Source organism: Anopheles cruzii, chromosome 3 (genome assembly GCF_943734635.1).
Source record: "Anopheles cruzii chromosome 3, idAnoCruzAS_RS32_06, whole genome shotgun sequence".
Lineage (NCBI taxonomy): Eukaryota > Metazoa > Arthropoda > Insecta > Diptera > Culicidae > Anopheles > Anopheles cruzii.
The window spans coordinates 10618490-10646186 of NC_069145.1; the positions used below are offsets into that span (position 1 = coordinate 10618490).

Sequence of the window (27697 nt, forward strand, 5' to 3'; positions counted from 1 at the left end):
ACAATACTATAGTGAGAGAGAGAGAAAGAGGGAAAGAGAGAGGCGGGAGTAGCATTCTAGAGTGGACCGGGATACTGGAGCAGCAATTGGGAACTACGGCCTGCACGCAACTACTAATAGGCTTCTAGTTTCCGGATGGACTCATTGTTGGAAAGGAAGCATACTTTTGGGAGAGAGTCGAGCCGTTTACTACAATCCCAACAGGTGACCACTGTGAGGGCCATAACCCTCTTCAATCTCCTGATCCGGAAGAAGCTTGAAGGGGTTTTATTGACCGAGAGGGACACCACAGAGAGCAGTGGGGACAATCGATTGTATACTCTACACAAACAACCCCCTATTGATTCCCCTGGCGTAATAGCCACTTCATTACTCGATTGCTAGCGCGGAATCGGAGCAGATCGGTGTTAAAGGTAACATATTACAACACGACCGTCAACTAAAACAAACTAAAGCCACAGTGACTTTGGGGCACAGGGGGGATTGGGGGGTCGCGCGCGCACCTCGACTATCTGAATCGTTTCATCGTTCAGTTCCTCGTCGTAGTAGCTGAAGAAGTCAGCACCTTCCTGCAGAAAAGAGAGATTAAACATACTCTGATGACACAGGGTTGGTTTTGCTCGGAGTGTGTGCCGTAAGTAGAGAGCTCCCTTAATCATACCTAATTCTAGCGCCCCCCCTATGATTGATAACAACACACGGGAGCGCGGTTGGACTCTGTGAGAGTGTTCCTAACTTATCACAGCACGAGTCGACTCGAACACAAACAACTACGTCACGGACGGACCCAGTCAGGCTAATTGGTTGCCTGCCTCAGTAACAACCCGTCACCCGTCCAGAGTGGTCCGGTAATAGAAGCAGACAGACGAGCTCGGCACGATGGAACCACTGCGGAAGTTGACGACGGAAGACATGATTTCGCTGCGGGACGTTTATCGTCGCGGTCTCCCGGCGACAGTGGCACCGTACTCGTTCATCGACAATCACTTGAGGTGGTGTGATAAGCTGCGACACCAAGCCGACCAGTGGACCGTATCGGAGGTCATCTGCAGAGACTTCTACACAACGCGAGGCGAGCACGATCTGTCGCTCTGGGGCACGTTCGTGTCAATCAGCCACGACAAGAAGGTACGCCATGCCAAGGAAGGAACCTCCGCTCCGAAAGTGTAGCAATGAGATTTCCTTTTTCTGTGCCAGTCTCCGGCGGTCATTTTGTGGACCCTTCAGAAGGATCTGTCAACGCTACGGGAAGCTCTGCTAAGAACCGGCCTTCTCGACTTCCGATCGTCTAGCCCGGGGTTCCAGTGCGTTGCAATCGAGCACTACCCGATGGTGCAGAGTGTCGTGCAGGAGCGGGCGGCGCCTCACTATCAACTCACGTTCCGCAACTCGACGTACTTCCGACTGCCGAGAGCTGTGGTCGAGAAGTTGGAGCACAGGTCCGTTTATTCAAGGACGAATTCTTGCCACAAACAGGAGATTGTTGATCCATTTTCGGTTTCCACCATCACAGGACGAATCCCGAGGGCTACGAATTCCGGCCACTGGACGTATCGTACGCCCGCGAGGTGAACGACACTTGGCCGCATCGCTACCCGGGATCGGAGGTGTACTACGAATCACTGCTCCGCCTGAACGGCGGACTGGCGGTAGTGCAACGAACAACCGACCACGACGAGCTGGCCGGATGGATCTTAACCAACGAGTACGGTGCGCTGGCCCATCTGTACATCAAACCCGCCCACCGGCAGCGATGGTTGGCGTGCGAGCTCGTCTGGCGTTGGGTGATGGCTTTAGAGGGCCGCGATTCGGACCCGATAGCGTACATTCTGGACACCAATCAAGCTTCACGGACGCTGTTCCAGAAGCTCGGTTTCATCGAAATGTTTCCAACGCGATGGTCCGAACCGCTGGTTGACGATCATCATCAGATATCGTAGTAGACGTTGGTTGGAACAGAGCAAACAGAGGGCTTTGAGGGGGCATCCAATACATGAATTATGGAAAAATAAAAGGGACGAATTGATCGAACACAACACACAACAAAAAAAATAGTTGGCGCTCGTTGTGGAAAAATCAATAAAAAAGGAATCCACTTAATTACAGACACACAACACAGCAAATCTGAGGGATCTGGGCAATGATAGTCTGGGAGCATAAGAAATCAACCACAGTAGACGATAAACGGGCATGCGAAGGAGGCCTTGGTCCTTGAGTGAGATTTGGATGGTGCGTCCGTGTGTATGTGCGTGTCTGCGAGTGTATTTGGCTTGAATTGCTCTCAGGTTTTAGCACTTAGTTTGGTATGCAAGACATTGGAAAAATCATGAAAAAAGTGAATTCCTGATGCGGGATGCCTGCGATGGTGTTGTTACAGACACGGCACAGAACAGGCACAAAAGGACGAAGACATTAACGTGTAACGCAATGAAAAGGTGTGTGCACCGTTTGTTAGATGATTCGTTCGAATGCAAGTTAGAACCGTCAAGGCAAGGGACCGGCATTGTTGGACCGGTGTTCCAAATGAGAAAAACACAGATGCATGATTATGTGTGTTTTTAGTGATCGAAATGACGACAATCATGCAACATTATTTGAAACACAGTCGAGGGACAGAGATTAGGTTTTCACAAATGCGTAACAAATGATCCATAGAATGGGGAACACCGATGTTGTTGAGGATGCCGATGCGAAGATGAGTCACTCGAAAGACGACACGAAGGACAACGCAGAGACAGAGAGAGAGAAAGAAAGAAAGAAAGAAAGAAAGGGACACAGAGTCCCGCTAATCTACAAGGCTCGGAATGCCGGTGACACGATCAGGAGTTGATCGCACACCGTCTCGGACACTCGGACACTTTCGTGCTTCCGTCTTGAGACCCGCTTGTGGTGATGGTATTGTGGATGGACTCTGGTTGGTTTATTGTTTTCCTCTTTCGAAAATCGTTACACACACGAAACACAAACATACATTGTGCTTGGGGGCACACACACAAAGCCACTGCTTCCTTACCTTGTTCGCCGCTGTGTGTCTTTCTCGGTTCGGTGAAACAACGACCTCGTGTCCGGTTTGCAACGAGCCAACGGGCGTTGACTAGATGGGGAAGAGTTAAACAAAAAATAAGGTTGATTAAATATAACGTACTCTAGACATGGCCTAGTTTATTACATTCATTGCATGAAGTAGACTCAATAAGGCTCGGATTTACTGTTTTCACGCGCAATCAGTGATCGTATTTCGAAGCTAGACTGGCGACAACATACCCCAACAGCATGGCCAGGGATATGGTCAACAAATACATACAAACTAGCGAATGTTTCTTTTGTTCATCAGAATGGAGCGAAGGATCAAGCTTCACTCTTATCTCAATCCTTGAAACGCTCGACTGGAGATGTCTTAGAGCATACATTGGTGACCAAGTGAGAGTTGAATGGCGTGACAAAACTGTCAGAGAATATTGATTACACGGACAACCACAAAAAGTACAACTTCTACAACACTAGACAGAGCTATACATGGCGTTATTTTGAGTTTGCTAGCGTTTTCTACCAATTGGCACGGTGTGAAGACGAGACACGTCTGTAGTGGTGGTGCTCTTTCGATGCAGCAAAAATCCAAAACTTAATTTCATAATTTTCACTTCTACATTCAACTTCTCTAGCACCGGAGTACAGTGTGGTGGGCGGGGACGACACGTGGCGCGTGTTCTATGAACGCAGGGGCTGTTCCCACCTTTGCTGACTTGGTTTTAACGATATGCGATGGCGGCGCGTTGCGTAACTGCCGCAAGACGTGAAAGTTGGACGGCTATAGAGTCAACGCGCCATAGTAGTGCCGCCATAGGCCGTAGATTCAAAAAGGAAAAAAAAATAATAGATCCTCATTAGCCACGACGATGCTTCACATAGTGGTCACACATGCCGTTCGCGCAGCAGTGTTCGGGAACATTGGTTACGTCCCAATTAATCGGATTTTCGAAATTCACAAGAACAAAAAGAGTCGACGAAGGGCGACGAAAAAAACAGTTTCCGATTCACAGCTTCTAGTTATGCCTAGGTTTGGATCCTCCCGGAGGGGATCCAACATTTCCGGAGCGTTCGACTTCCGGTACACAGTGACAAACTCCGTAGGACGTCCTCCTTTGTGCCGCGACCGATGCCCGGACCGGGCCGGGAGGAGGATTGGACCACTGCTGTTGTCGCCGGATGCAAACGGAGGGTATTTTTCGCTTCTACGAGACACGCACAGGAGTAGGACAACGGAATGAAGTTCGCCTATGGCGAGACACGCTGTTACCATCCTTTCTCGCCACTCTCCGGCGTACGTACCATCGTTTTGCCGGTCCAATCGAATTCGCCATCGTCAACGTAACCCTTGAAGTAGAACAGATCCTGAAACAGTCGCCTCAGGTGATCGTAGTCCGGCGTCTCGAAGAAGTCTAGCCGCCGCACGTAGCGCAGGTATTTGGCGAACTCCTCCGGATGGCCATCGCAGAGTACCTAGCAAAATGAGTGGAGAAAGGTAGAGCAAACAGTGTTAAAAAGCATGTCCAGCGTCCGAAGGGGGACGAGTCTTTCCAAACTTACGTCGATCGGTGTCGCTCTCTTCGTGTCACCAATTTTTTGGTATCGCTCTTTGAGTGTGTCCGCTTTCAGACCTTGCCATGGCAGTGAACCTCTTAGGAAATACATGAACATGTGGCCCAGCGCCTCTAGATCATCTCGTCTGGATTGTTCTTTACCCATATGCGTATTGATCGACATATACCGCGCCGTACCCGTCAGCGATTTATGCTCTCGATATGGTATGTGTTTATTCGTATCTAAGTCAATATACTCTTTGGCGAGACCAAAATCTGCAAGAAAAGATAGATGGGAACAAGATGAGAAACATGGCAAACATGGTAAGGGACGCGACGGGCACCAACAACACAGCAGAGCAGCAGCCATTTTCCGTGTTAAGAGAGAGAGTTGCCTTAGAGTGGAATGTGTCCACAGGATTGCCTTTGACAGTGTCGAAACCGGTGGTAATCATTATTAACTGTCTGTTGAAACAAGAAAATCCCCAATTTGTCTGACAGAGAACATACATTCTACTCATTTTTCTGTCCCAATTGGAACGTTTAACATCGGATCGGCCAGATACCGTACGCACCACCGCTTATTCACAATGCGTACCAAAAATAATTTCCCCCCGCTTAGAAACAAAACGGCCAAAACCGAAAATAACCGGCCGACTGGCAAAAAAATAAAAACGCACATTTCGACCGCGTGCCCTGACGCTCGTTCACGGGCGGATATGATGGTCGAACATAGTTCTACAATGCGACCGACAACTCCAAATCAGCGAGAATCGTGGCTGCCACTTGGGCCTGCGTCTCGTGTGTGTGTCCTTGTGTGCCAGACCGCGGTGTGTAAAACACGTGGATTAAAAATAAAAACCTTTTCGCTACGTTCTACGTTGGTGCGCCGTTCAAGTGCGATGCTGTGGCCGAGAGAAGATGTGAGATCCTCCTTATGAAAACCATTATAAAAACCGGATAGTTGCGGTTTCGCAAGAAATAAACAAACGTTGGCCAAGTCGCGTCGATGCGTAATGATCATATCGGAAGAAAGAGCAACACGAAAGTGATGCTCTGCAAAGGGAAAGACTTTTCGCGGCTCACAAATTTCGTGCCTGAACTGAAATACGAAGCAAAACGCAGACAGAAATTTTTAATGGCTTACCAAACAAACATCAAATCAAATCAAATGGGCGAAAAAGTCCATAAAAAACGGGGCCGATAAATAAAAACACCCATATACTTCGTAAAAAGTATGCATTCACTGCGCCATCATCCCTTGTGGGGATCGAACCCACGACCTTTGGATTAGAAGTCCAACGCGCTATCCGCTGCGCCAAAGGGACATGCTAGCACGAGGCGCTTACAGCGAACGACTATCTACATGCGACCGTTGCTTCGGTTGGCTTGGCACGATTCGTAGCATCGCTGTGTATGTAGCAGTGGCAGCATGAACCCGTCGGTACGCTCTACAAACACACAGCACCCGGTTGTGGTGCGAGTGAGCGAGAAGCACTGCGAACGAGTTCATTTATGCTAACGTTCATTCTATTTTTATCTTAACCCCACTTCTGCGCGCTTTCCATGTATCCAGTTCTCGTGTGGAGGGGAAATTCGATGCTTGCGTTCATCTGGGCGTTCATCCGTACAAAGCGATGAACACACGCTCGCCGGTGAAAAATGACTGCTACTGTGCTGGTGATGGCAAAGAAAATGGTAAAATACTTATTTCGTGTTACATGTTTGTCCACTTACCTATTATATGTATAATTTTATCACGTTTATTTGAATTTCTACCGATTAGAAAATTTTCTGGTTTAACATCTCTATAAATTAAATGACGACTATGCACATACTCGATCCTATGGAGCTGTAACGGGCAACGGACGTGTGAACAATAGAGAAAAAAGAAAAGAACAATTAGTACGCATTCTTGTGGGAAAGTGCGGTGCTGATATGGCCGTAATTTCGCAAACCCCTTTTTATCTTTGCCGCAACATTACACATTGATCGATCGCGTCCATTGGAGGGTGCCGGCTCTATCTCTGCCTCGGTTTTCGATATATTGGGATTAGATAAATTGGACAGTAGTGCGAACCAGGAGAAAAGCGTCGTCTTGCTTGTCGTCTTGCGTGTCGGGTTGTGTCACTGTGTTAGTGATGAGTCTATGATAATAGAGTTATGGATGTTGACGATGATATAGTGATGTTTAGAGAGCATGAAGATATGCAGCTTAGAAAGCAATCATTAGGCAATGATACGATCATTGTAGAAGCTAACGGAAAGTGGCAACAAGAGCACCGGATATATCGAATGCGGTTCGGCTAGGATTCCACACTCCTAACAGGCTGATAATACTAGACTGACTAACTGAGCTGAGGTGTGAAACTGAACCCTCAATCTATTTCCCGGTAAATTAGCATCATGTACGAGGTTCATTATACCACCTCTAGTCGGCCGCGGCAAAAGCACCTCCGCATTGCCGAGAGTTAGTCGTCGACTTGCGATAATGAAGTGACAGCGCCTCACGACGATAAAAGTACCCACCATTAATTCTCCTGCTGATGACAGAGAGAGACTGGAGATGGTAGGACACCGACTCGCTGGCAACACACGACTCCCAAAATGTCAACGGTCTCTGCAACTACCACCACCCCCAGAACGGGGACCCCGCAAGGGCCGCCCCAACAGCACAACTGCTAAACAAATCCCTTTTAGCCACGTGATTATCCTTCGGCGATGTGTCGCGCGCGCCCGAGGGGAACACAGGACACTACTCTCCACCACCCCTCGAGGTGGCCTCGCGTGTGGTGGCGAAAGGTAAACACTCAATTATCGCCACCACCCCATCGCAGGATGATGGGCCGTTCCTGGGCGCTCTCGCCGATGTGGCCAGCGCGAGCAAGTCATCTCCTCAATCAGTTGAGCAAACAGGACACGTACCATCAATCCTGAGGCGATTCACCAGACGACGCCCTATGGCTCTCAGCCCGGGGAGAAGAACCACATCAGAGCAGCCAGGCAAAGGTCAGGGTCGAGTGACAAAAAAAAGCTTGTGATGGACCCAACAATCTGTGGTCGGCAAAAGTTAACCCAATCGTCAGGGCTTTGGGAATAGTGGGAAATTCTCCCCTCAAACGGGAGTGGACATTCGGAAAAGCTTTAAGTTGAGCCAGTCGCGTTCAAGCACCATGATGGCCGTGGGTGGTCAACAACTTTACAGACGACCGGAGACATTATACACCGCGTTCATGACTAAGGCTAATTCAAATTGGACATCTCCCGGTCCCAAATTTTAGCTTGACACGAATCCCCACTCGACATTGGGCTCATTTGGCTACGAGTACTAAACAGGGTTCTGTTGTAGTTCCCGCATCGTTTAAATTTACAAAAGAGCCTCGACAAGGATTTCATTCAATATTTTACATTATATTTTCGATTGAAAAGACATGGAATTTTTTAATAAAAATGTTTATAACACTCCTCCGTTTGTGATTAATTAACATCCAAAGTGGGGCGGCAGCAGCACTAAAAAAGGCTCGCGCTATTCGCGTTGTTCTCACGCCGCTCCGTATCGCGCTTGATCCATTTTCATATTCACATTCGGCTTAAAGATCAGCAGTTAAACCAAACATGGCCGTGAAATGAACCGCGAAACAGCGCCCTACCTCCGGCGGTGTGCCATCACTTTTTGGCCGCTCAAATGCTTCAGCAGCAAAAGAGGAGGTGCTAATTTCCGTTTAAGATTGTAGCGCCGAGCGACGGGGCGCCCTCTGACAACGATGCACTCTCCTCGCGGCGCGTTTGGTATAAATATGCAGTTTGAAGAGCCCCGAGACACCGACCATTTAGATGCCATTTAAGACAACCATATAATGAGGGGCCCAGAGCAGAGCACCAAAGCAGGAGCTCAGTAGCCTCCTCGAGGTGCTGGTGCGACGTGTTCGTGACCGAAGTAGGTACCATCAAACAACCCAACCCGCAGTCGTCCCGCACGTCCAAGCGGCGGTGCACGCTAACCTTGCACTAATTGTGTGCTAATTGTTGTGCGCACTCTGTGAGAAGATTCCTGTTAAGGCTGCCAGTTGGACTGACAACTCCACTTACTACTGCTGGCTGTCGTGTCGTGCCCTCCTTGCACTCGAGGAATTAATTTCTCAGTTTTATAAACATTAAACACTAAATCAATAATCCAGGGGAGCCCACGAACGGTCCTTTCTCGTGAAATCGAGACATGATCTTGAGCACAAGCAACGCACGCGGGGCGAGGGTCTATTCCACGAAGGCAGGTCTCGCTAAAAGCTAACCAACATAAAAAACAACCAGAACCGTGTTGTCCTTTTCCGTGGTATCGCATGAAAAATGGGTTCTGGAGAATTTCCTACAATTCCGCCATTAGCGCGCCGTTCCAGTAAAGTGTCCACGGCTCTACGTATCTTCTACGTAGGATGATGGGGTCCATATCACCACCACACGGTGCCAACGACCACGTGTGGGCAAAAAGGAGACGCGTACAACGCGTGTACTCCCGCCCGAGAGCTCAGTTCTTTTCGCAAAGGCAAAACAACAACCCTAATGGTCCTCCGCCTCGCGCGAATGTCGGATCAATGCTAACCTCTCTCTAGCATAATTCCGCGTTGTACCCACACGCGTGCGACCGACGTAACGAGTTTATTTTCGAGAGAAGGGCCCGACGCTGGGCTGGCGCCCCGCGGGTCGTTGTTCTAAATTTAGAACATACGCACACCCGGTCGGCGTCGTACTCTCCTCCCGATGCCTCCTCTCCACCGAAGGCGAGGAATCAACCAACCCGGGGATGGAATCCTCGACTTACTCGGTCGTCGTGTGTGGGTTGGCGCAAGTGTAGCTAATAAAATAATAATGCACACAGCTCGGGAGGGAGCAGCGCGCAGTGTGTAGTAGCTAAATTTGTTTTCGAGTTCGAAACGGTGCTGGTGGCCATTTGATGGACTTCCTCCTCCACACGGCGCGCATCATTTGCCTCTAGGCCCCCGCCACATCATCATCAAGGCTCATCAATAAGTTATCCGACGGGGGGCCAGTCAGTCAGTGTCAGTGAAGAAGTAAACTCTGTTTTAAGGTCTGCAGACTCAAATGGACTCAAGGTTGACTCAAAGAAGTTGAGAAATCCACTACCGATTAATGACATCGTTTGTTCATTAAAAAATAATCTCTTAGGAACACCAATTCGGGGCTCCTTTCACCCGGCTACGAATGAATCAATAAATTTTCCGTTCTCCGAATCCGGTTCCAATCGAAACACGAAACCCAAAGCTCCCTGTGCTTTACCGACCGAAATCTTTTCAAAGAACTCATACAACCGAGACGAGCCCGTCACGTTACAACCCCGTGGCTTTGACCCTTTTTTGGTGCCCCCGCATGAACCCCTGGTTGGGAGGTAAGATCTTTGCGTGGCTTTTCATTTAGCATGGAAAAGTATCGCATGGAGGCGGTGCATTAGAAATGCTGCCTGCCTCGTAACAAGCTGATCACGATTTTCCACGACGGCGAGGTGTTTGTTGCCGCCGGATCGCTCTTCGTGCCACCATTGGCGTCCTTTTCCGTCCAGTCTTCACATTCCCGGAACAACGGAATAAACTTCGAACAAGTTCCCAAACCCATCGGGGTCCGGGATCAATATTTACTACGGAGGGAGGTAATCGAACCGGGGAGATTCGAGAAAATGGAATTCACTCACCCGACTCGGCAAAATTAAGGGAAATCTGTCACAAAACTTTGTGTACGGGTTTTGGCAATTTTCTTTCGCCCACAACTTTACTCTAATTGAATGCTTATCACAAAGCACTGCCCTATCCTGGGGGAGGGTTTATCACCATAGATTGCCCACCGACGGCGAGGTTTGAACTTTTCCGGGTGGGGAAACAAAACACCAATCTGTGATGCGGAATCTCTGCCCGGAAAATAAACTGACCCATGTGGTGTCCCCGTCCGTCCGCGCTCTTATTGAATTACAGTTATTCAACATGGTTTTACTGACAACGGATCATGTGCGACAACACCAAATACGTTCTGTGCTGCACCACCTACAGGAGAGAGGTAATTGAAGCTGACAGAGTATCGATCGGCCGCCGCCGATAATCCGCCCCGCCGGCGGCCTGACAGTGACAGTGAAAAATCCCTTTTCCATTGTAGGCCTTCGCGCGTGGGTCGGTTGGCGTCGATTGTGCGCGTGAGGAAGCCCTACTTTTCACACACACACACACACAGGGGTCGCAGGACACAAACATAAAATGGACACAAAAATAAGTCAAGGATGTTTTTACTGTTTTGCGCCACACACACCGCAGCGCCCCCGGCAATGGTCGCCCCGCTGTCCGATTCAGCGCGATGCAGCTACGGGGGGGCTCTGGTTTCGACGGCATGCAGCACCACACCGCCCACCTTAAAGCAACACTTTGTATTAGGTTAGTGTGCAGGAAGTTCCGCCGGCGCACCAAACTAGGGCACCCACTTGGCACAGGGTGGCAGGCAATCCGGACGGACAACGAAGCCGGAACACAACAACTCTCTGCCCTTCGTGCTATGCAAAGTGAGAGACCGCGCGCGCGCGCGCGTCAACATGTCTACGGCCTCCTCTCCGAAAGCCGATCCCACGACGATTTGTGCAAAATCCTTGACTACGTGTTTCGCAAGTATTAAAGGAACTATAACGGAGAATTCAATTAACAAGCCATTTAAAATCCATGGTGGGTTAGACAGATCGCGAGACCGAATCGTACGTGTCCTGCCTGTTATCCGGTAGGTTTATGAAATAAAACCGATCAACTGACCCCGCAAAAAATAAGTTTGTGAGCTAAATCCGGTATTAGTCACGAGATCCTCTCAATTCCGCGGAGAACTTCTGACACTACGTCACATACGTGGTCTGTTCAATAAATTTCGTGACATTTGAATTTCCGCGAATTTTTTGTGGCGTTATGTTGCTACACATGTCTGTGACTTATGGTGAAAAGTGTGACCATTTTGAGTAATAAGTCAATTTATGACAGCGGTTTTGCTTGGACGTGTTTTGGCTCATCGTTGATACTTGTCTATTGGAAAAAATGGATGCCAAAGAATTTGTATCAAAATTTGTGTGAGAAACAAATTTAGGTTATGGCGAAGAAAAAGCAGCGTTTATCGATGGTTCAAAATGTTCTCCGATGGCCGAGAATCTAATGGATATTACTTTGAAGGAACAAAATAGATATTCACGAATAAAGCAATATTATTTAAAAAAAAACCCAAATATCGCGAAAATGTTTGAACACACCACGGACACTGTTAGTGAGACGGGTAAAATGCATTCCCTAACCGTCGTTACTGCTGGCTGGCTGTCGTGTGTAAATGTTATGCAAAATTATAATATCGATCACCACCAGCACACAACAGAGAGGACACCGAGGCGACCGACCCCAGGTGTGCTGGCCATGGCTAACCGTTTACACAACTAGTTCCGGTTTGTCCTAATAGATCGCCCGCCACCGTTAACCGTTTGGCGCTGTTGTTGTTGTTGGCCAACGTGAATAGTTTTCCTTTTATAGCAACAAACACGTAGCGCGCGCAGTAGCGAGAGCCAATGGGTTGATAGTTTTGGGTTTCTCGAACAGCTGTGCGTGCGGTGCGATCAGGGGGTATGGTCATTACCGAATATGCCAACCAACTCCCACAGTAAGCGGTTGCGAGCGAAGCTGTACAGTCCAAAGCACGGTCCCGTTCAAGTACGAATAAAAACAAATATGACTTCGCGAACTGTTTCCCAGTTCGTTGTTCCCAAGCGAGCGCCCACAGCCGTTCAGAGAGCGCGTTCTCTTCGGCCAACCATAATGATGCGAAATTTGCATGTTAGATTGAACGCATCCCGCGGACACTGCGCGGATGGTAACGAGTAACAAGGCAAGAAAGGATTGGCGCAGCACACATCGGACACACAGAAGAGACGCTGAGAGATGATTGCCTCTTTTTCGGTCAACTTCCGGCATCGCCGCCGCCACGAGGGCGAAGAAGTTGAATCGGGACGCGCAGTGGCTGGTAAATTATGTGCGAAACAACCAACCAAACGCACACACACATATCCACTAACAATGGCCACTTCCTCTTGAAGTTTGCGAAAGGCGATGAAGGCGGCGAAAAGCGACTTGAAGAAAAGAAACTTGTTCAGCAGCATTTCGAAAAGCAAGCAAAGCGCACCAGAACCCGGGACGATGATGCTGCTGCTGCTAAGAAAAGCTGACGAAGCGCATAGCGGGAAACTTTCAGCTCGCTGATCCGCCCAACTCAAAAGGGGCCACCACCACGGGGCCAGGCCTGACGGCGGCGACGCACAACCGTTTTTCAATACACGTCTACGAAACTCCACTAAATGGCAAATTTAGGTCTCTTGGTTTCAAACTTTTTAATTCATCTCTCGGGGTCGCGCAATCGCTTTCCGTTACGATGTGCCTTCGAAAGTGGCGAAAAGCTCTGCGAGAGATAGTAATTGAGTCCGCCAGTACGTGACTTGAGGGAAAACAAAATCTCTGCGCAGCCGATGACGACGACGACGACACCGTTGGCATTTTGCCCTTGTTTCAGAGTGTCATGCTCGCTGCTGCCCGCCGTCGATTGCCGTCGAGTTGTGGATTAAATTGGAAAATTGTCTCGAATCTTTGACGACGTTGCTGGGTCGGTGGGTTTTGCCGGTAGGCTAGAGCTTCTTCTAGATTAGCTTGGCGGACCGTTGGGCGCGTCCAGGTCCGGCGAGAGCGCACAACACGGCGTATTAGAATAACGCAAGCAGCAAGGCGTGATACGTTTGGGTGATTGGAAGCGAGTAGTAGTAGTAGTAGTACCTCAGCAGCGAATGTGAAGAAATTGTAAAAAAGAAACAATAAAATGCTTCTTGGCTGAGAAGGAGGAAGGGACGTTTCAAACACGGTTCAAATGTTTTAGTAAAGCTAAGCACACATCATACTAATGAATCGGGGCCAAGAACGTCCACATTGAATGGAATGTTTTTTGGGGGTGGTTAAAAAAAACAGGGGTCCTGGATGGGTTATTTGGGCGTACGCGAGAGAAAGAGAGAGCCTAAAAGAGAGCAGACGCAAGATGTTTTGAAGGAAACAAATGCCTCAAAAAGTTGTATGATTTTTTTCGGCGATCGATCAATGAGTTGAGGGGGTTTGTATGGTGGTGGTTACTACTTTTGACGCATGTTAGCGGCCCAAAGACAGTCTCCGCTTCTTCGTCGTGCTTCGCGCACTGGTTACTTACTAATTGTATTGCTATCATCAGTACTGTCTTCAGCGAAAACCGCCGGCCGCACAAATCGAACAGATCTTCAAGCGACGGGCCGAGCAATTCCATTACTAGTGCATTGTATTTGCCGCAGGGCCCGAAGTAGTACACCTCTGGTATTCCTTCCGCTACGGTGGGGGTTGCGTGATGGGTGCGCGCGCGCGGACAGGTGCCCCGACAGGTGGCCAGGCCAGCCAGGCACAGCCAGGATCACAAAGGGTACACAAAAAATAGAGGGAAGAAAAAGGGCCAAATGCAGTGTTGTACAGAGAGCGAGGAAGAGCACATTTTAACAAGGCGATGCTTTACATTATGGTATTGGTTGACGTTAAATGAGTCCAAAAGGGGGGGTTGGATTATTTAGTATATTTTTGGTTCATTGTTTAAAAAAGGATTAGCAGAGAAAATGCTTTTTTATCTAAATTTCGAATCGAGCAAACGAGGGCAAGAATTGAAATGGAAACAATTTGGCACACACAACAGCGCAGCACACACGTACACCGAATCAATACTGCTGGGGGGACGTACGTACGGAGTAGTAGTGTGATTGTTTATAAATATATATTATCCAAGCAAAAGGTGGATTAAGAGAAATAGATGCACGAGAAAAGGAGAATTTGGTCAGCAAGAAACACAGTGAGAGTAGAGAAGAGACAGTGAACAAGGAAAAGTAAGAGTTGAGTAAGAGTAGTAGCAAGAAGGAAAAGTAGTACGTGTGAGAGATAAAGGTACAAACAATAAATAAACTAACAAAAGTGATAGAAAATAGAGATTAACATTTAAATTGTTGCTAGCTCCTACACGTGTTACACCACGTCATCTAATGCGAGTTGCGCCCGAAGATAAACACGTTTCGTTGGTGAGACACCAATCGAGGATCGCGATCGCGATCTGTTTTGGAATATCCGGGCGCAGCATCCGCGGCGTAGCAGGCAGAAACTTTGGATGGAGAAATACGTGCGAAGCAACGGTCGTTTCTCTCTCTCTTTCTCTCTCTCTCGCTTTCTCTTTCTATTTATCTCTATTACTTCTTAACAGACAACGAACGATACAACAAACGGTGTGGTTCTGCCAGATGCTGTGAACTTCCGATCGCAAGCGATCCGTTGCGAACTGAGTCCCACTTTCACGGGTTTTCACGACTGTGAGACTGTGCTTTTCCGTAATGTCGGCGCCAAGAACTTGCAGTAGCAATTTTGGCAATCGCAAACTTCTTGGCTTGTGTGGTTAGTGTGCTTAGCAATTTGGCATAAAATGAGTTCTAATTTCAAATTTTGATAGCAGAAAAGAGGGATGAATGTTGTATGAGAGGGTCAATCGATTTCACTATTACTACTACTACTACTACTACTTCGCTGCATCATGAGAGGATTGTTGTTAGGAAACGTTGAAGCGCACGACAGATCAAGATAAACCAATTGGGAACATTCTGCATTCCCACACGCAATGCCAAGCAAAAGTAGAGTGCGGTAAGTGAATGAGCGCGAAATATGAAGCCAAGATCTAAATCTTTTCGCGCGGTTGCAGATGAGAAGAGTTGCGAATCATGAAGCAAACTGAATAGGCGAAAGACTGCGCATATCGCATGAGCGTACGCAAAGGGAGCAGGCGATCGGTGATTAAGATCTCCCCTCTCGAATCATCAGAAATGGATTAACATACTGGATACACGAAACAGTCGAACAAGATAAAGAATAACCCAAACAGTAGCACCAATAGGACTTGCTCAAAACTAACTAGAAGCTCGTAGTAACAACATGAAAGCGATGGTAGAAAAAGAGCATTAAGGAACTTGAACAACTTGAAGTAAAATTTGAAGACAAACAAAACCAACTTTTAACGAAAGCAACAAATGCACAGTGTGCAACGCTTATATGGTAAACGAGCGCCAGAGCAAGGCTTAGCAATAAGTATTAAACAACTAAAGTATTGCACTATTTAAGTGTGAACCAGCAACCAATCAACAACAAACGCGGGTCACAGGACAAGAAATATACTTTAGTGCTGAAAAAAGTACTTAACAATGGACCCACAAGAAAACAAAAAAGAAAGCACGAGAGTAAACGTTATAAGCTTGAAGAATGAACTTGAAACCTATATGAATGAGGAACCGTTCAAATAAGAATGCCGTCAAGTTCCGTCAAGCCGATTGATGAGTCAGTGAAATATGCAACAAGCAAATGTTAGAATGGCGCGCGTTGGTCGATTGAAGAAAGGTCTCGTCACCAATTATTGTGTCTCGTTGTAGCCTAGTGGTCTGGTGGCACAATCGAAGAGAGAGAAGTTGCTGGCGGTCGATGGATACGAAGGGTCGACAACAAGGGAACACACTTGGTGGCTTTCACTGTTTCGCAGCACTGAATGATTTACGAATCCGAATAATTGAGCACCGGCAGCATAGATAGAGTTAGCGCGCGCGATGGGATCAGCACAGCGCGTGCGCCTTCCGGCGTTCCCGGGACGAAGAAAATGGGATGTTTGCGAAAAGAGCGACACGCCGACCGGAACTTACTAGTTGCTTAGCAATCATCAGTACAGTCTTCAGGGAAAACTTTCTTCCGCATAACGTAAAAAGATCTTCTAACGATGGTCCCAACAGTTCCAGTACCATTGCGTTGTACCGGCCGCCGCACGTGCCCAGGTGATACACCCGCGGGATCCCTTCCGGTGGGGACTGTGTATCTGTGTGGGCAGTGCCGATCGACCGATCGGTGGTGCCCGGGGTAGAAGATGTGGAGGATGACGCGGAACGACGCGGTGGTGCACAACCCACCAACCAGATGATGGGAGAAAAATAGAGAATCGAACAATGATGATGAAGAGAATGGTTAAACCAATTTTGAAGGCAAACATTATTTCTATCGTTATCGGTACACACACACACGCACACCGCAAAGCGGCTCTCCGCTATGAACAATAGAGTTCGTCACCGAATACACACACAGCAAAGTGAAACAACATATCTTCACCTTCGTTTTAAAGGTATTTCAAAAGTTTAATTTGTACTTTAATGTAATTTGAATTAGAAAAAAACGATATAAGGTTTCAGCAGAAAAGTTGTTTCACTTCTTAGTTCTTAACACACGCACACAAGGATATGGAACCGAAAACGCACACATACCGAACAACAGAAGCCAACGCAATAAAATAGTGAACTCAAGAGTAGGAAACAATAAAAACGGAAAAGAAAAACAAACAAAACAGGATCTGCAATACCGTGAGAGGTGGGTAGAGGGCAGAGAGAGATGCAAAATGTTGCATAAAGTTGATAAGTTGATATAGAAATTGGAATGTTGGTGGTGGTGTTAAGATGGTGAGGATTGATGTGCTGAAAGGTTCATGAGTTTTTCGATTACTTCTGCTAAAATATGTAGAATTTTGAAAGAAAAGATGCTTTTTGCATATTTTTATAGAATGTAATAAATAATTGATTGATTGATTGTTTTTGTTGATAACAAAAATAAGCACTCAATGCACAATACTGTGATGTGGAAGAGAAAAGGATGACCGGAACAGGGAAAGTAAGCCACCGTAGGGAGTTGTGTTGTGTGGTTGGATCCTTTGAGTTCTACCCAAATCGGAGCGCGAAAGGCAAACACCAACACAACTGATAGGAAAAGATAACACACACACATACACACACACGCACATAGAGACACACAACGGCGTTGTTTCCGTATCCTCATCCTCTGTTCTGCCTGCTAAGCCCGCCATCAACTCTTCCGTCATCATACACACGCGGCCTACTGTGTCTAGTGCTAAGAGTAACTGAAGGTTCACACACAGTATCCTCGGTCGCGTTTTGGAGAATCATTCGCCGCCATGAGAAGACACACTGATCGAACGAAGTATACGACACGGAGCGAGTAAGGATTACAAGACCCTATCGCTCTCGCTCTCTTTCTTTTTACAATGCAAAATGGCGAATGATTTTCCAATCGGCGCCGGTGAAAAGCGTGTTTCTTCGTAGAAAAATACAACTTTTTTTACTTTCTTACACACTAGAAAACTAATGGAGTAACGAGAAAAGGAAGGAAACGTAAACAAAATTCATACAAGACCACATTGAGAAGCAGTAAAAAACCATTTTAAAGCCTAAAGAGGAGGAAATTTGGAGGTTGGAAGGGAATTGTTGGGTTGGAATTGTTGTTTTCTTTAAAGGCAAACTTGAATTACTAGAGAACAAAGACCCGTTCGTGAAATATTCGTCAAAAGTTTGTACTGTAATTGGGAAATTTGCTAAAAATGTTGCTTAACTTGAAACATTTTTACTTTGCGTATTGAAATTATTCAAATCGGAACAAATCGGAATCGGACTATTCTTATTTGAAAATCAATTTACCAACATATTAAAAAAAACCTGTTTTGGTAAAGGTTTGCACTGCCAAACGGGGAAACCAGTAGGGAAACACGGGATGGGCTAGGCGTTGGGAATTTCAAGCAAGATTGAATAGAAAACAGAAAGGAGGGTTGGTTGCATAAAGTTACAAAAAATCTGACGGGTACTTACCGTGTGCCCCTAACAATTTGTAAAACCTATATTCTAAGTGTAATTGTGGTGCTTTTGATTTCATTGGCTCCATTTTTATTGCTACGTGTTCATTGTTGTATAGGTTTTTTCCTGAAATTATACAAAGAAAACAACCTTGGTTAATGATTTGTTGTAAAAATGTTTCAGTATTAGAGTAAACAAATTCACAGACCCACAGTCTTATTGGAAGTGAACAAGCGAGTGAAGTTTGTCGTTCGAGCTAAATAACACCTGAAGAAGGAAAGCTCACCGTAAAAACCATCGAACAGCTCCAACGTAGCACAATGTGCCTCCCTTCTCCTAAGCGCATAAATCGATCATTGAATAAATCGAGCTGATTTGATTTGATGAATTCCGTGGAAAATCGGACCATTTCGGACCAGAGTTCTTGGGACTTCTGGCCAATTCCCCCCAGCAGCAGCAGCAGAAAACGAGCGAGATTAGGTTCGCATTATTGAAATCAGTTGGAACACAAATACACCCAACAGGGGAGATGCAAATATGCCAGGGGCTCAACTCAGCAGAAGGAATGGCACGAAGGGAGCGCGAGAGAGTGAGTATCGTTAAGGGATGCCCGCTGCATACCGAATGAAGTCCTAACAGGTATGGAGCAGAACCCACGCCCCGTTGCCCAGCTCGCCCGACTAGATGTCGCTCCTATCATTTCCCGTCTAATGAGGTATTGGGACGTGTTCGGGATACCAATTTTGTCAGGGCTAGGCAGGACTCACCATTTTCACGAGTTCCATCATCTGCTCCCCATTGTGGAGAAGCATGATCTGGTTGCCGAAGACTTAAATAAAACCTTTTTACCATCTTCTCTCACTCAACTTTAAGTGTTAGTATGCATTCCGAATAATTGCATTTCTCGTCTCAGTGTGGCTCATTACCACCGCACTACCCAGAGCTAAAGTGTACATCAAAAAGCAGAAGTCGGACTTCCGTTTGCAGTTTGGGCGCACTGCATGAAAATCGTTTCATGTTGGTGAGATTAACCGCGCTCGCTAAAATGAGAAAAGTGTTCCAGCAGCGTGCCACGGTCAATGAGCACATCTCCTCCGCTGGACAACAAAACTCTTACACCGTTAGCAGCCCCACCACAGCACATCACGTAACATATCCGGTTTTTGTCTTTCCCACAATTCTTTCCATCCGACAACCGTCCGATCCGGACACTCCGGCGTACACGATGACCAGAGTGCGGATTTTTGCGTCGATCGGTCCCGCGCTTCTCTCAGCATCATTATCATATGGTGATGCAGCTTCCTTTTCCTCGAAACGAGCCAACGAAAATCCCCGGTCCAAGACGAAGCGGACCGGTCCAAAGCGGAAAGGCCCATAAAAAAACAGGGACCACTGCCAATCGGTAGAAAATATGAAACAAACTGCCGGTCGACCGGAACCAAAACGATCACCATTTCTTGTTCGAAAATCATCGAGGAGCAAATAATCAAATTTACGTTTCCGGCCGCGCCATGGCGGCCCACATTACACTTACCGGACACTTGCTTCCTGTAAGTTTCGGGCAGGGTGTGTGTTTATGCGCCTTCACACACACAAACACACGTCCGGTCACCGGTAGATTTTGGATCAAAGTCCCATAACGTGAAAATGACCCCTTCGTAAATGGTCCACCGATTCGTTACACGATAAGCGGCCGTCGTCGTCGCCGCGTTACCTCAGCTAGCCCCAAAGATGAAGGAGTTGCCAAACCGGGAGGGAGGTACTAGCTACAACCTTCTTTACGATTATCGTGTGCTAAGGAACCGGCCGAACACAGTTTTACCAGTTTGTAATTCGTAGAACCTTAACCATTTGCCGAGAGTAAGTAGGGCGCGGCCCCCTTACCGGGTCAGGTGACGAGAGCGTTCACCTTCAAAAGTCACCTTGAGAACAGTATGCCTGGAGGAGCCGAGGCTCTCTCTCTACGCATTCGTTCGCCGGACCCGACCGGGCCTTAGCTACTACTAAATTTCCCTGTTCCGATGTTATATGGCACCCTCTCTCTACAAAGAACCTTCAAAGGGCAAGGCGCAGCTGGCGTTACTGGGGGTGGCGATCGCGACCCTACACACTCCACATGGTCCGGCGGCGAACTTTCCGGACTTCCGGACCCAGGTGGAACGGGAAATTTCTTTTCGGAACGGAAAGGTGCGGCCAGCCAATAAATTCTGACCGAAAGGAAACCATTCGCATCGATTATAAATGCAAATCACCACTGGGCCAACCGCTACGGGGTGGTGAAAGTTATAGTAAGACCACCGAAAAGGTACCGAAGACCTTGCGCGCCTTGGGTCGCGAGTTTGGAAACGTTCACAATCCACCGAACTCTGGCCAACGAATTTCTTATCACTCTCACAGGTGACGGGAATCCGGCGGGGACCTCGGTGATTACAAGCCGATTTACAAGCTTTCGTTCGTCCTTCAGGCCCATGACTCACAAGCGGTGGCGTGCGTCCATAACTCACATTGGACACACTCCGGTAGTAGCGCTCGTGCTCAAGAGTGTCGGTCCTGGATCGAGCTCTTACCTCACACGGGAGAGTTCATTTATCTGTGATTAAGTTCTTTCCGATACAGCGCGATGATATCGGGCGTTGCCGCCAGAGCCAGAGGACAACACCTCAACGTCGGCCTTCTCTGCTGGAGATGTCCACGTCAAGAAGTGGTGTGTCCGAGGAAGAAACGTTTTCAAACAGTGTGTGCCAGCGGAAATTCGTGACACTTTCGGAACGGGACCTCGCCGTGTCCTGCCGGCAATGGGGAGGTCAGGGCATTTGTGGCTGAAACACGTTCGGGAAGAGACCTGCTGGGGAACTCCGCTGTGACCTGCTTCAGTGAACGCTTTAAGCCTACCGACAGGCCGCACACGGGTCCAACCCCGGTGGGGGATAACTACCACCGGCCAAACGGTGGCCAACGTTTCTGTTTGATTGCAATGGGATTACAACAACCCGGCACGGGCCGAAAGCGACGCCAAGATCCAGCGTGTCGCGCGGGCGCGACCCGGCATCGTAAACTTGTTCACTCAACGAGCCCCGTCTCGCAGTGTCTCTCTCTCGAGCTGAGGACGAAGTTTTGTCCAATTTTTATTACTCTACAACTTCTGGGTGGACTCCACTCACCCGCACCTCGTCCGTTAAAAGCTGCACCAGCCCAGAAGATGGTTGTCCCCTTTGGCCAACTGTACCGCGCGCCACCATAAACTCTGTGACCTCTCTGTAGCTCACCAAAGCTCACCACGGGAATATGGTCGGCGACGTGAAATACTCTTTGGCGTAGCCTACGCCGCCAGGCGGATTACTACAGAGAGTTACAGAGAGGTACACCACCAGCTGGCCTCGATACGTATCTGCCATCCTACGCTAATCGGGAATCCATTTATGTCCGACACTTTAGCGCGGGAATCCATTTCCTTTACCCAGGAAAAAAAATTATTTAACTCCTGTCGTTTATCCCGAACCGAACCTCCAGGACCCGAAACTGTCCTAGTCCATCGATTCGAAACCAAAACGGGTGGTAACAACACGAAAAAAAAAGGTTAAGCAATCATCGACCACTACACCAAGGAGGAGGCGGCTCGCAGCTTTTATGGACCCTCATCACGCCAGTAGGGCCGAGGCTTTAAAAAAGCCAGGCGATTCGGTCGCAAGCAAGAAAACAGCATTACTCGGGTGCGTGATCCTTATCACACAACACAACCAACCACACCACAGGACCGGTCACAAAAGGTAAACCACAGCAAGCAAATTCAGATTTTGTATCCAACGCCTAAGAACTCCTAGAAGTGGTCGCGGTACACACGGAACACACAGGATCAGGCATCGAAAGGTGTTTAGTTTTTCCATTAAAGCGTTAACCTTTTTTTAAGCGCAACTTTGGCCGATTAGTCCTTCGAATTAGTCTATCTAGTGTGGTCCATCTAGTGTTTGGATTCCGAAGATGGGGCCGCAAAACATCAGTTTTCAGCCAACATTTCTCGGTAGCGTACGCCATCGACGATTACAGCGGCTTCTTCTTCATGAGTGAAATGATCTTTTAGAATTTCGTACACAGTTTGAGTTGAAGACTCACCACCTAGGAAATAAGTTTCAAATATTTCCCAATTTTCTGCAAAGTTTTTCGTAATGGTTTACATTTTTCAGAATGAAGTTTGACATTTTAAAAGTCAAATAATCGGTAGCGTAAAAACTTAACACTAGATCGATCAGCCTATATCAGCTATGAATGTTGGGTCCTCTCTTAGCGCCTGTGAACAACACAAAGTAACGGCATCAATACCCAGGACTAACCATTCTAATCTGCTTTCCATTTGCGTAGACTCATTAAGGGCCAGACCCCCTGAGGGGCTGGCGTGCTTTAGCTAAGATCTTCTAATGGCAAGTTTCTAGAAAATGTAATCGAGAGAAATTAAATTCCATTCGGCTTTCTGCTTCAAAGCAAAGGGGCAGACAAGCAACACCCCCGGGGTGAGTGAGCGTTTCCGAAGTCAAGAAGCGACAGCGTTCGCCGCATACACTTTGGCCGATACCGCCCCCCCTCCCCCCATGCATGGTTCCGGTTCCTAGTGGCAGGAAACCGGTGTGACCCGCGAGCGAAGAAGCTGTCAAGCGCAACGGAAAGCATGTCAAGAGCAAAGAAACGTATTTTGCATACATCACCCGACCGACCGACCGGCCGGACCGGAGGCTCATTATGCATTCTGCTGCCCCCCGCCCAACACCCCGCGTTTGCTGTCTGCCGTCTGTCCGGTTTTGCCACACCGCACAGCCCCCCGGCATCCAGCCCAGACAGCTCCAGCAGCACCCTGGGCCACGCAAGAGGGCCATATTGTTTAAATGGGACGGGAGGAGGACGCACCCGCCCGAAAGCAGCATAACTCCTCGCGCCGCCGCCGGGAGTCTCTTTAATACATTGTCCACACGGGGGTGGCGAGGAGGGAAGACACCAGGACGTCTTCTTTGCCGTCTGCCCGGTGTTGCCGCGGGTCATCAAGTGTTGACCTTCAAAAAAAATACTCAGCTCTGCAAGAAGCATTAGCATTCTGCGGTAAAACGAATTCCGGCCACACTTGTGCAAGCCTGTGGCCGATAGAGTAAACATAGAGGAGGCCACCGGCCGCTGGCCGAAGGCACCTTTTCCAGCAGGATGTTACACTATTTAAGACATCCACCACCAGCGGCCAGTACATCACTTGCGATCGCGCCACTGCAAGAGCGCTTCAGGAAGAGTAGAACCCACAGTACGTGACACTGTCCAACCCAGACCCAAGTCCAGACCCAAACGGTAGTAGGATGACACCGAGAATGGGAATTTCCGTTCTGATAGGTGGCCTGCTGCTGGCACAAGTAAGTAGTCTCACGTTTCAACCGACCCCTGACCGGGATGAAGGATGTATTAGCACCGATTAGTGGTTTCGATTACTACACGGCCGTGTATTCTTTGACCCCGTGGCGATAGAACTGTGCTCCAGCAGTGGCCTTCGGTTGGTGGTTTCTGTGGACTGCGGCAACGGCCACGACGACGACAACGACGACGACTACACAGGCGACCAGTGACGCGGTCAATCAATCGGCCAGTGGTCTACAAATTGCGGTCGGCAATCGAGAAAACACGGACACCGCCGGTATGGACGGTGGGACCAACATCAGCAACGTGGAGATTAATTACGCACGTACGCTGGGTGGCCAAAGCCCAACGGATTATGCGGCCGCGGGATTTTGGCCCCTGGACCCGGAGACCGTCGCCGTAGTCGACCAAGAAGAAGTTGGTAGGGCAGCGGCCGATGATTCCTTTTCCCCGGCCGGCTGGATCGATAGCATTCTGGACGCGTACTTTGGGGCCGCCAACGAAAGCCGCCGGGAGCGGTTGGGCCAGCTTCGGGAGCGCCTGCTCGACATGGAGGACTACGCCCAGGACGTCGAGGCGATGCTGGACCGGATCCGGATCGCGTTCGGGATCGAGCTGAACCGCAACCTGCTGACGCTGGACGGGGCGGTAATGCGGTGCGCCCGGAACAGTACGCTAGACTCACTGGCCCAACGGGTCTTCGAGGATGGCAGTGGCTGCGTGAGGTACCGGCTCGGTACCATCCGCGATGCCCAGCTGGCAGCGAGCAAGAACATCAGCGCTTATCTGATCGAATGGAATGAAGCATTCCTGCGGGACGAGCTCTCCCGGTGTAACGGTGGGAACGAAGAGCTGGAACCGGGAATTGGCGATCTCTGGACGCGAAATGGACCCCAGTTGGCGTGCATGTCTAGTGTAAGAGAACGGGCCCCAGTCTGTGGTTTGAAACATTTGAAGCCACTTCCATTTACCCCCCGAATTGCAGATCTTACACCGAGTGCACCAGCAAACGCTCCTAATGGACTACAACACCGATCAGCTGACGGCCGGAGCGAACGAAGCGTTTGGTAAGGGCAAAGCGGCGATGCTCCAGTGTGCCGCCGACTTGGTGGACCTCTCCAAGGCGAGCCTGCTGGCAATATCTCGCATCATTGCGATCTGCCAAGCCCGGAACGACGCCTCATTCGCCGCGGACGATCGGAACGAAATCGATCAGACGATCGCCGCCAACTAACAGGACGCGACCGAGACTTTGGACCCAGGACGCGGATTTGAAGTACAGTGGCGGGCCAATAATAAATCGATATTGTGACAGACTCGTCGTCACTTTCCTCAGCAGACACACATTGGCGTCGTGTGTGATGACACACACCCCTTACACAGCTCTCGATGAAATTCTGAATCGTGTTGACAGTGAATTACCAATACAGCCGGCCGACAACACCCCGAGGGGACAAGTTTGAGCTGATAATTTAAAAGCGACTACCTTCGGGACCAGGGTCGGAACACGTGGGGTAAATCTACATCCGAAAACATTTGTACAACTGTGACTGTGACTCTAAAAAAACCCACCAGCCGACAGGATATAAAAGCCCGAGCCAGCCAACCGGTGAGAGATAGTCAGTGGCTTCTCCGCCATCAGTTCCACGTTTGAAATGAAAGGCCTTACGACGGCTCTACTGAGCCTGCTGCTTATCGCGGTAAGAAAGAGCGAGCGTGCGAGGAACACTTTACCACCATACGAGTGACCCGCGCGGTGCGATGTCCTCCTCGGCAGGCCATCGTTCCCACGTACGATTGCTTTATTTTCTTGTACATTGTTCGCTCCACCCGGCGTTAGTAGCAATGGTTCGAATGTGGACGGACTGGGAATCAACACCGCAGGACGACGGCGACGTGATCTATTTGGTGGTCTCCTACCACCGCCGGGTTCGCTGGCACGGCGCCCTCTGTTGGGTCCAGGTCCACCAGCTCCCCTTGGTGGTGGCTCGTCGGCCGTTCCCAACAACCTACCCCTGAGCGGCCTCCTCAGCGGCGGTCTTCCCGGCAACCTGTCCTCCCCGTTCATTCCACCCATCCCGGCCAATTACACGCAAGCGTTCGAAACCCTGGTGACGCAGTTCCGGACACTACCCCTCAACGGGATGGACAACATCGTCCGATCGCTCGCGACGGCCTACAATAGCTCGTTCAGCCAAATGTTTACCGAGAACGGGTTCAAGCGGATCAACGCATCGCTCGAGCAGGCCCGATCGGTGATCGGTCGCGGCGTTGACTCGATCACCGATCAGGGAGCGCAAGGTTTCGAGCAGGTCATCGCCAGCTACAACCGTTCCTCCGGGCGCGTTCAACGATGCGTCGGCCGCGAGCTGAAACCGACCGCCCTGGCACGGCGCGTGGTGGCCAAAGGCAAACGGTGCGTCAACCGGAAGTGGAACGAACTGTCCGACATCGGGAACGGCATGGCGAACGACATCGTGACGGCGGACACCGGAGCCCGCCAGTTTCTGGGCAACTTGAGTGCCTGCCAGGCGGCCAACCTGGCACCGAACGCGACCAGTGTGACGCAGCTCAACACCCAGCGCCGCCAGTGCTACGTGCGGGCGATCGGGAGCTTCCCCATGTCGATGCTATTCATTCCGGTCAACCTGGCGGTGGGCGCGGGCCAACTGTACGGTGCGCTGCAAACCCTGCAAACGCACGTGGCCCTTTGCTCCAGCGAGATGGGTGTCGAGATCGGGTTGGCCACGGCCGAAGTGACCTCGAAGATTGCACTCTGCACGGCGCTCCCATCATAAGGGTCTAAGTGCCTTCCTCGATGAACGGACGACGGGCGATGTTCCGAAAATGTAGAGAAATACATTAGACAGTACCTTAGTTTCGCAAACCCAACCCAAGTCTGACCCCTAGACCCCCTAACAACACGCTATCCCACCAGCAGCAGCCTGAAACTTACCCAGCCTGAGTTCTCCGAAGTTGCCACAGCCGATTTTCTTGCCGACGCGGAAGTTCGGGCCCACCATCAGGACCCCGGAGGAGGAACTGACCGAGTGGCGCGCGGAATACATGGTGCTGCCGGCCCGTGCACCACCGCCTCCTCCTCCGCCACCGCCGCCGCCACCACCAGCCGTGGCTGACGCTCCAGCACCGGGAACTCCGCTGTGAATGGAAAAATGGAAAACGAAAAACGAATTAGCCATCTGTTTTTTGTTGGTGCGGTACGGAACCGATCACTTTTACCACATATTACGGTCTACCACAACACGGACACGGGTTGGGGTGTGTCAACGAAACAGCTAAGAAGCAGCTTCTCAACTGCGAAAGCAAAACGTGCTAAGTGTGCTAGTCATGCATCGGCAATCGGCAAACGATTAGGTGTAACAAACTAGAATCGGCAAATCTCGGTGATCAGCCTCAAAAACTGTGCCCCGAAACTCTTTTTTCGGGCGGGGACACGATGTGGAACAGAAACCACACCAACCAGCGTGTGGCCAAGTCTGATTGCCTGACGATGATTGAGTCTAATTACTGTCACGCAACGCGACCGGGAACCCAATCTGGAGGCCGTCGTCGTCGAGAGAGGTTTACAGGCATCAATCATCAAAAGAAAGGGACTCCCGGATTTCCGGAAGAAAAACAAAAGCCACCAAAAAGCACAACGCACCCAACGGTAGGGTGCACGATAGGATTCACTCGATAAGGAATATGATGATCGATAAGCCGGTCGCCGCCGCCGTTTTCATGTTGGCCGGCCGTTTTCTGGTGGGCAGAGCACAACGTTGTAGGTCTATTTGTCGTGCGGTAAAAATAATCCCCCGATTAAATCGGACCACTTTTCCGGACAAAGGCGTCTCACGCGGCCGGCCGGAATTTTCCATGCGTTGTCGTCGGAACAAGAAGTCTTTCGAAAAAGGTGTGCAAATTGTGTATGGATTCGGACTTTTGGAACCAAAGTTTC

The 27697-nt window shown here is 49.3% G+C and overlaps 2 protein-coding genes and 1 non-coding gene across 7 annotated transcripts in view; 1 reads left to right on the plus strand and 2 right to left on the minus strand.

Annotated features, from left to right (window-relative positions):
* Window positions 1–26905, minus strand: part of LOC128273032 (casein kinase I) — a 32176-nt gene extending 5271 nt beyond the window's left edge. For 2 of the 5 annotated variants that reach the window (XM_053010940.1, XM_053010938.1), the window contains exons 1-7: window positions 26696–26905; window positions 18370–18480; window positions 13836–13987; window positions 6318–6432; window positions 4588–4856; window positions 4330–4500; window positions 3014–3094 (exon numbers count right to left, since the gene is read on the minus strand). In XM_053010940.1, coding sequence (XP_052866900.1) covers window positions 3014–3094; window positions 4330–4500; window positions 4588–4856; window positions 6318–6432; window positions 13836–13987; window positions 18370–18480; window positions 26696–26807 — 1011 coding nt within the window. In that variant the 5' untranslated portion in view covers window positions 26808–26905. Of the gene's footprint in view, window positions 1–3013; window positions 3095–3733; window positions 3809–4329; window positions 4501–4587; window positions 4857–6317; window positions 6433–13835; window positions 13988–16371; window positions 16534–17215; window positions 17221–18369; window positions 18481–26695 lie in introns of all 5 variants that reach the window. The other 3 variants (XM_053010937.1, XM_053010939.1, XM_053010942.1) reach the window with 3 other exon arrangements.
* On the plus strand, window positions 837–2058 carry LOC128273037 (uncharacterized). Its single transcript, XM_053010946.1, has 3 exons — window positions 837–1128; window positions 1198–1439; window positions 1514–2058. The coding sequence occupies exons 1-3, from the start codon at window positions 880–882 to the stop codon at window positions 1938–1940; spliced, it is 918 nt and encodes a 305-aa protein (XP_052866906.1). The 5' UTR covers window positions 837–879; the 3' UTR covers window positions 1941–2058.
* Window positions 5836–5908, minus strand: Trnar-ucu (transfer RNA arginine (anticodon UCU)). Its single transcript has one exon. It is a non-coding gene; the product is annotated as a tRNA-Arg (tRNA).
* Window positions 26906–27697: the final 792 nt, after the last annotated feature.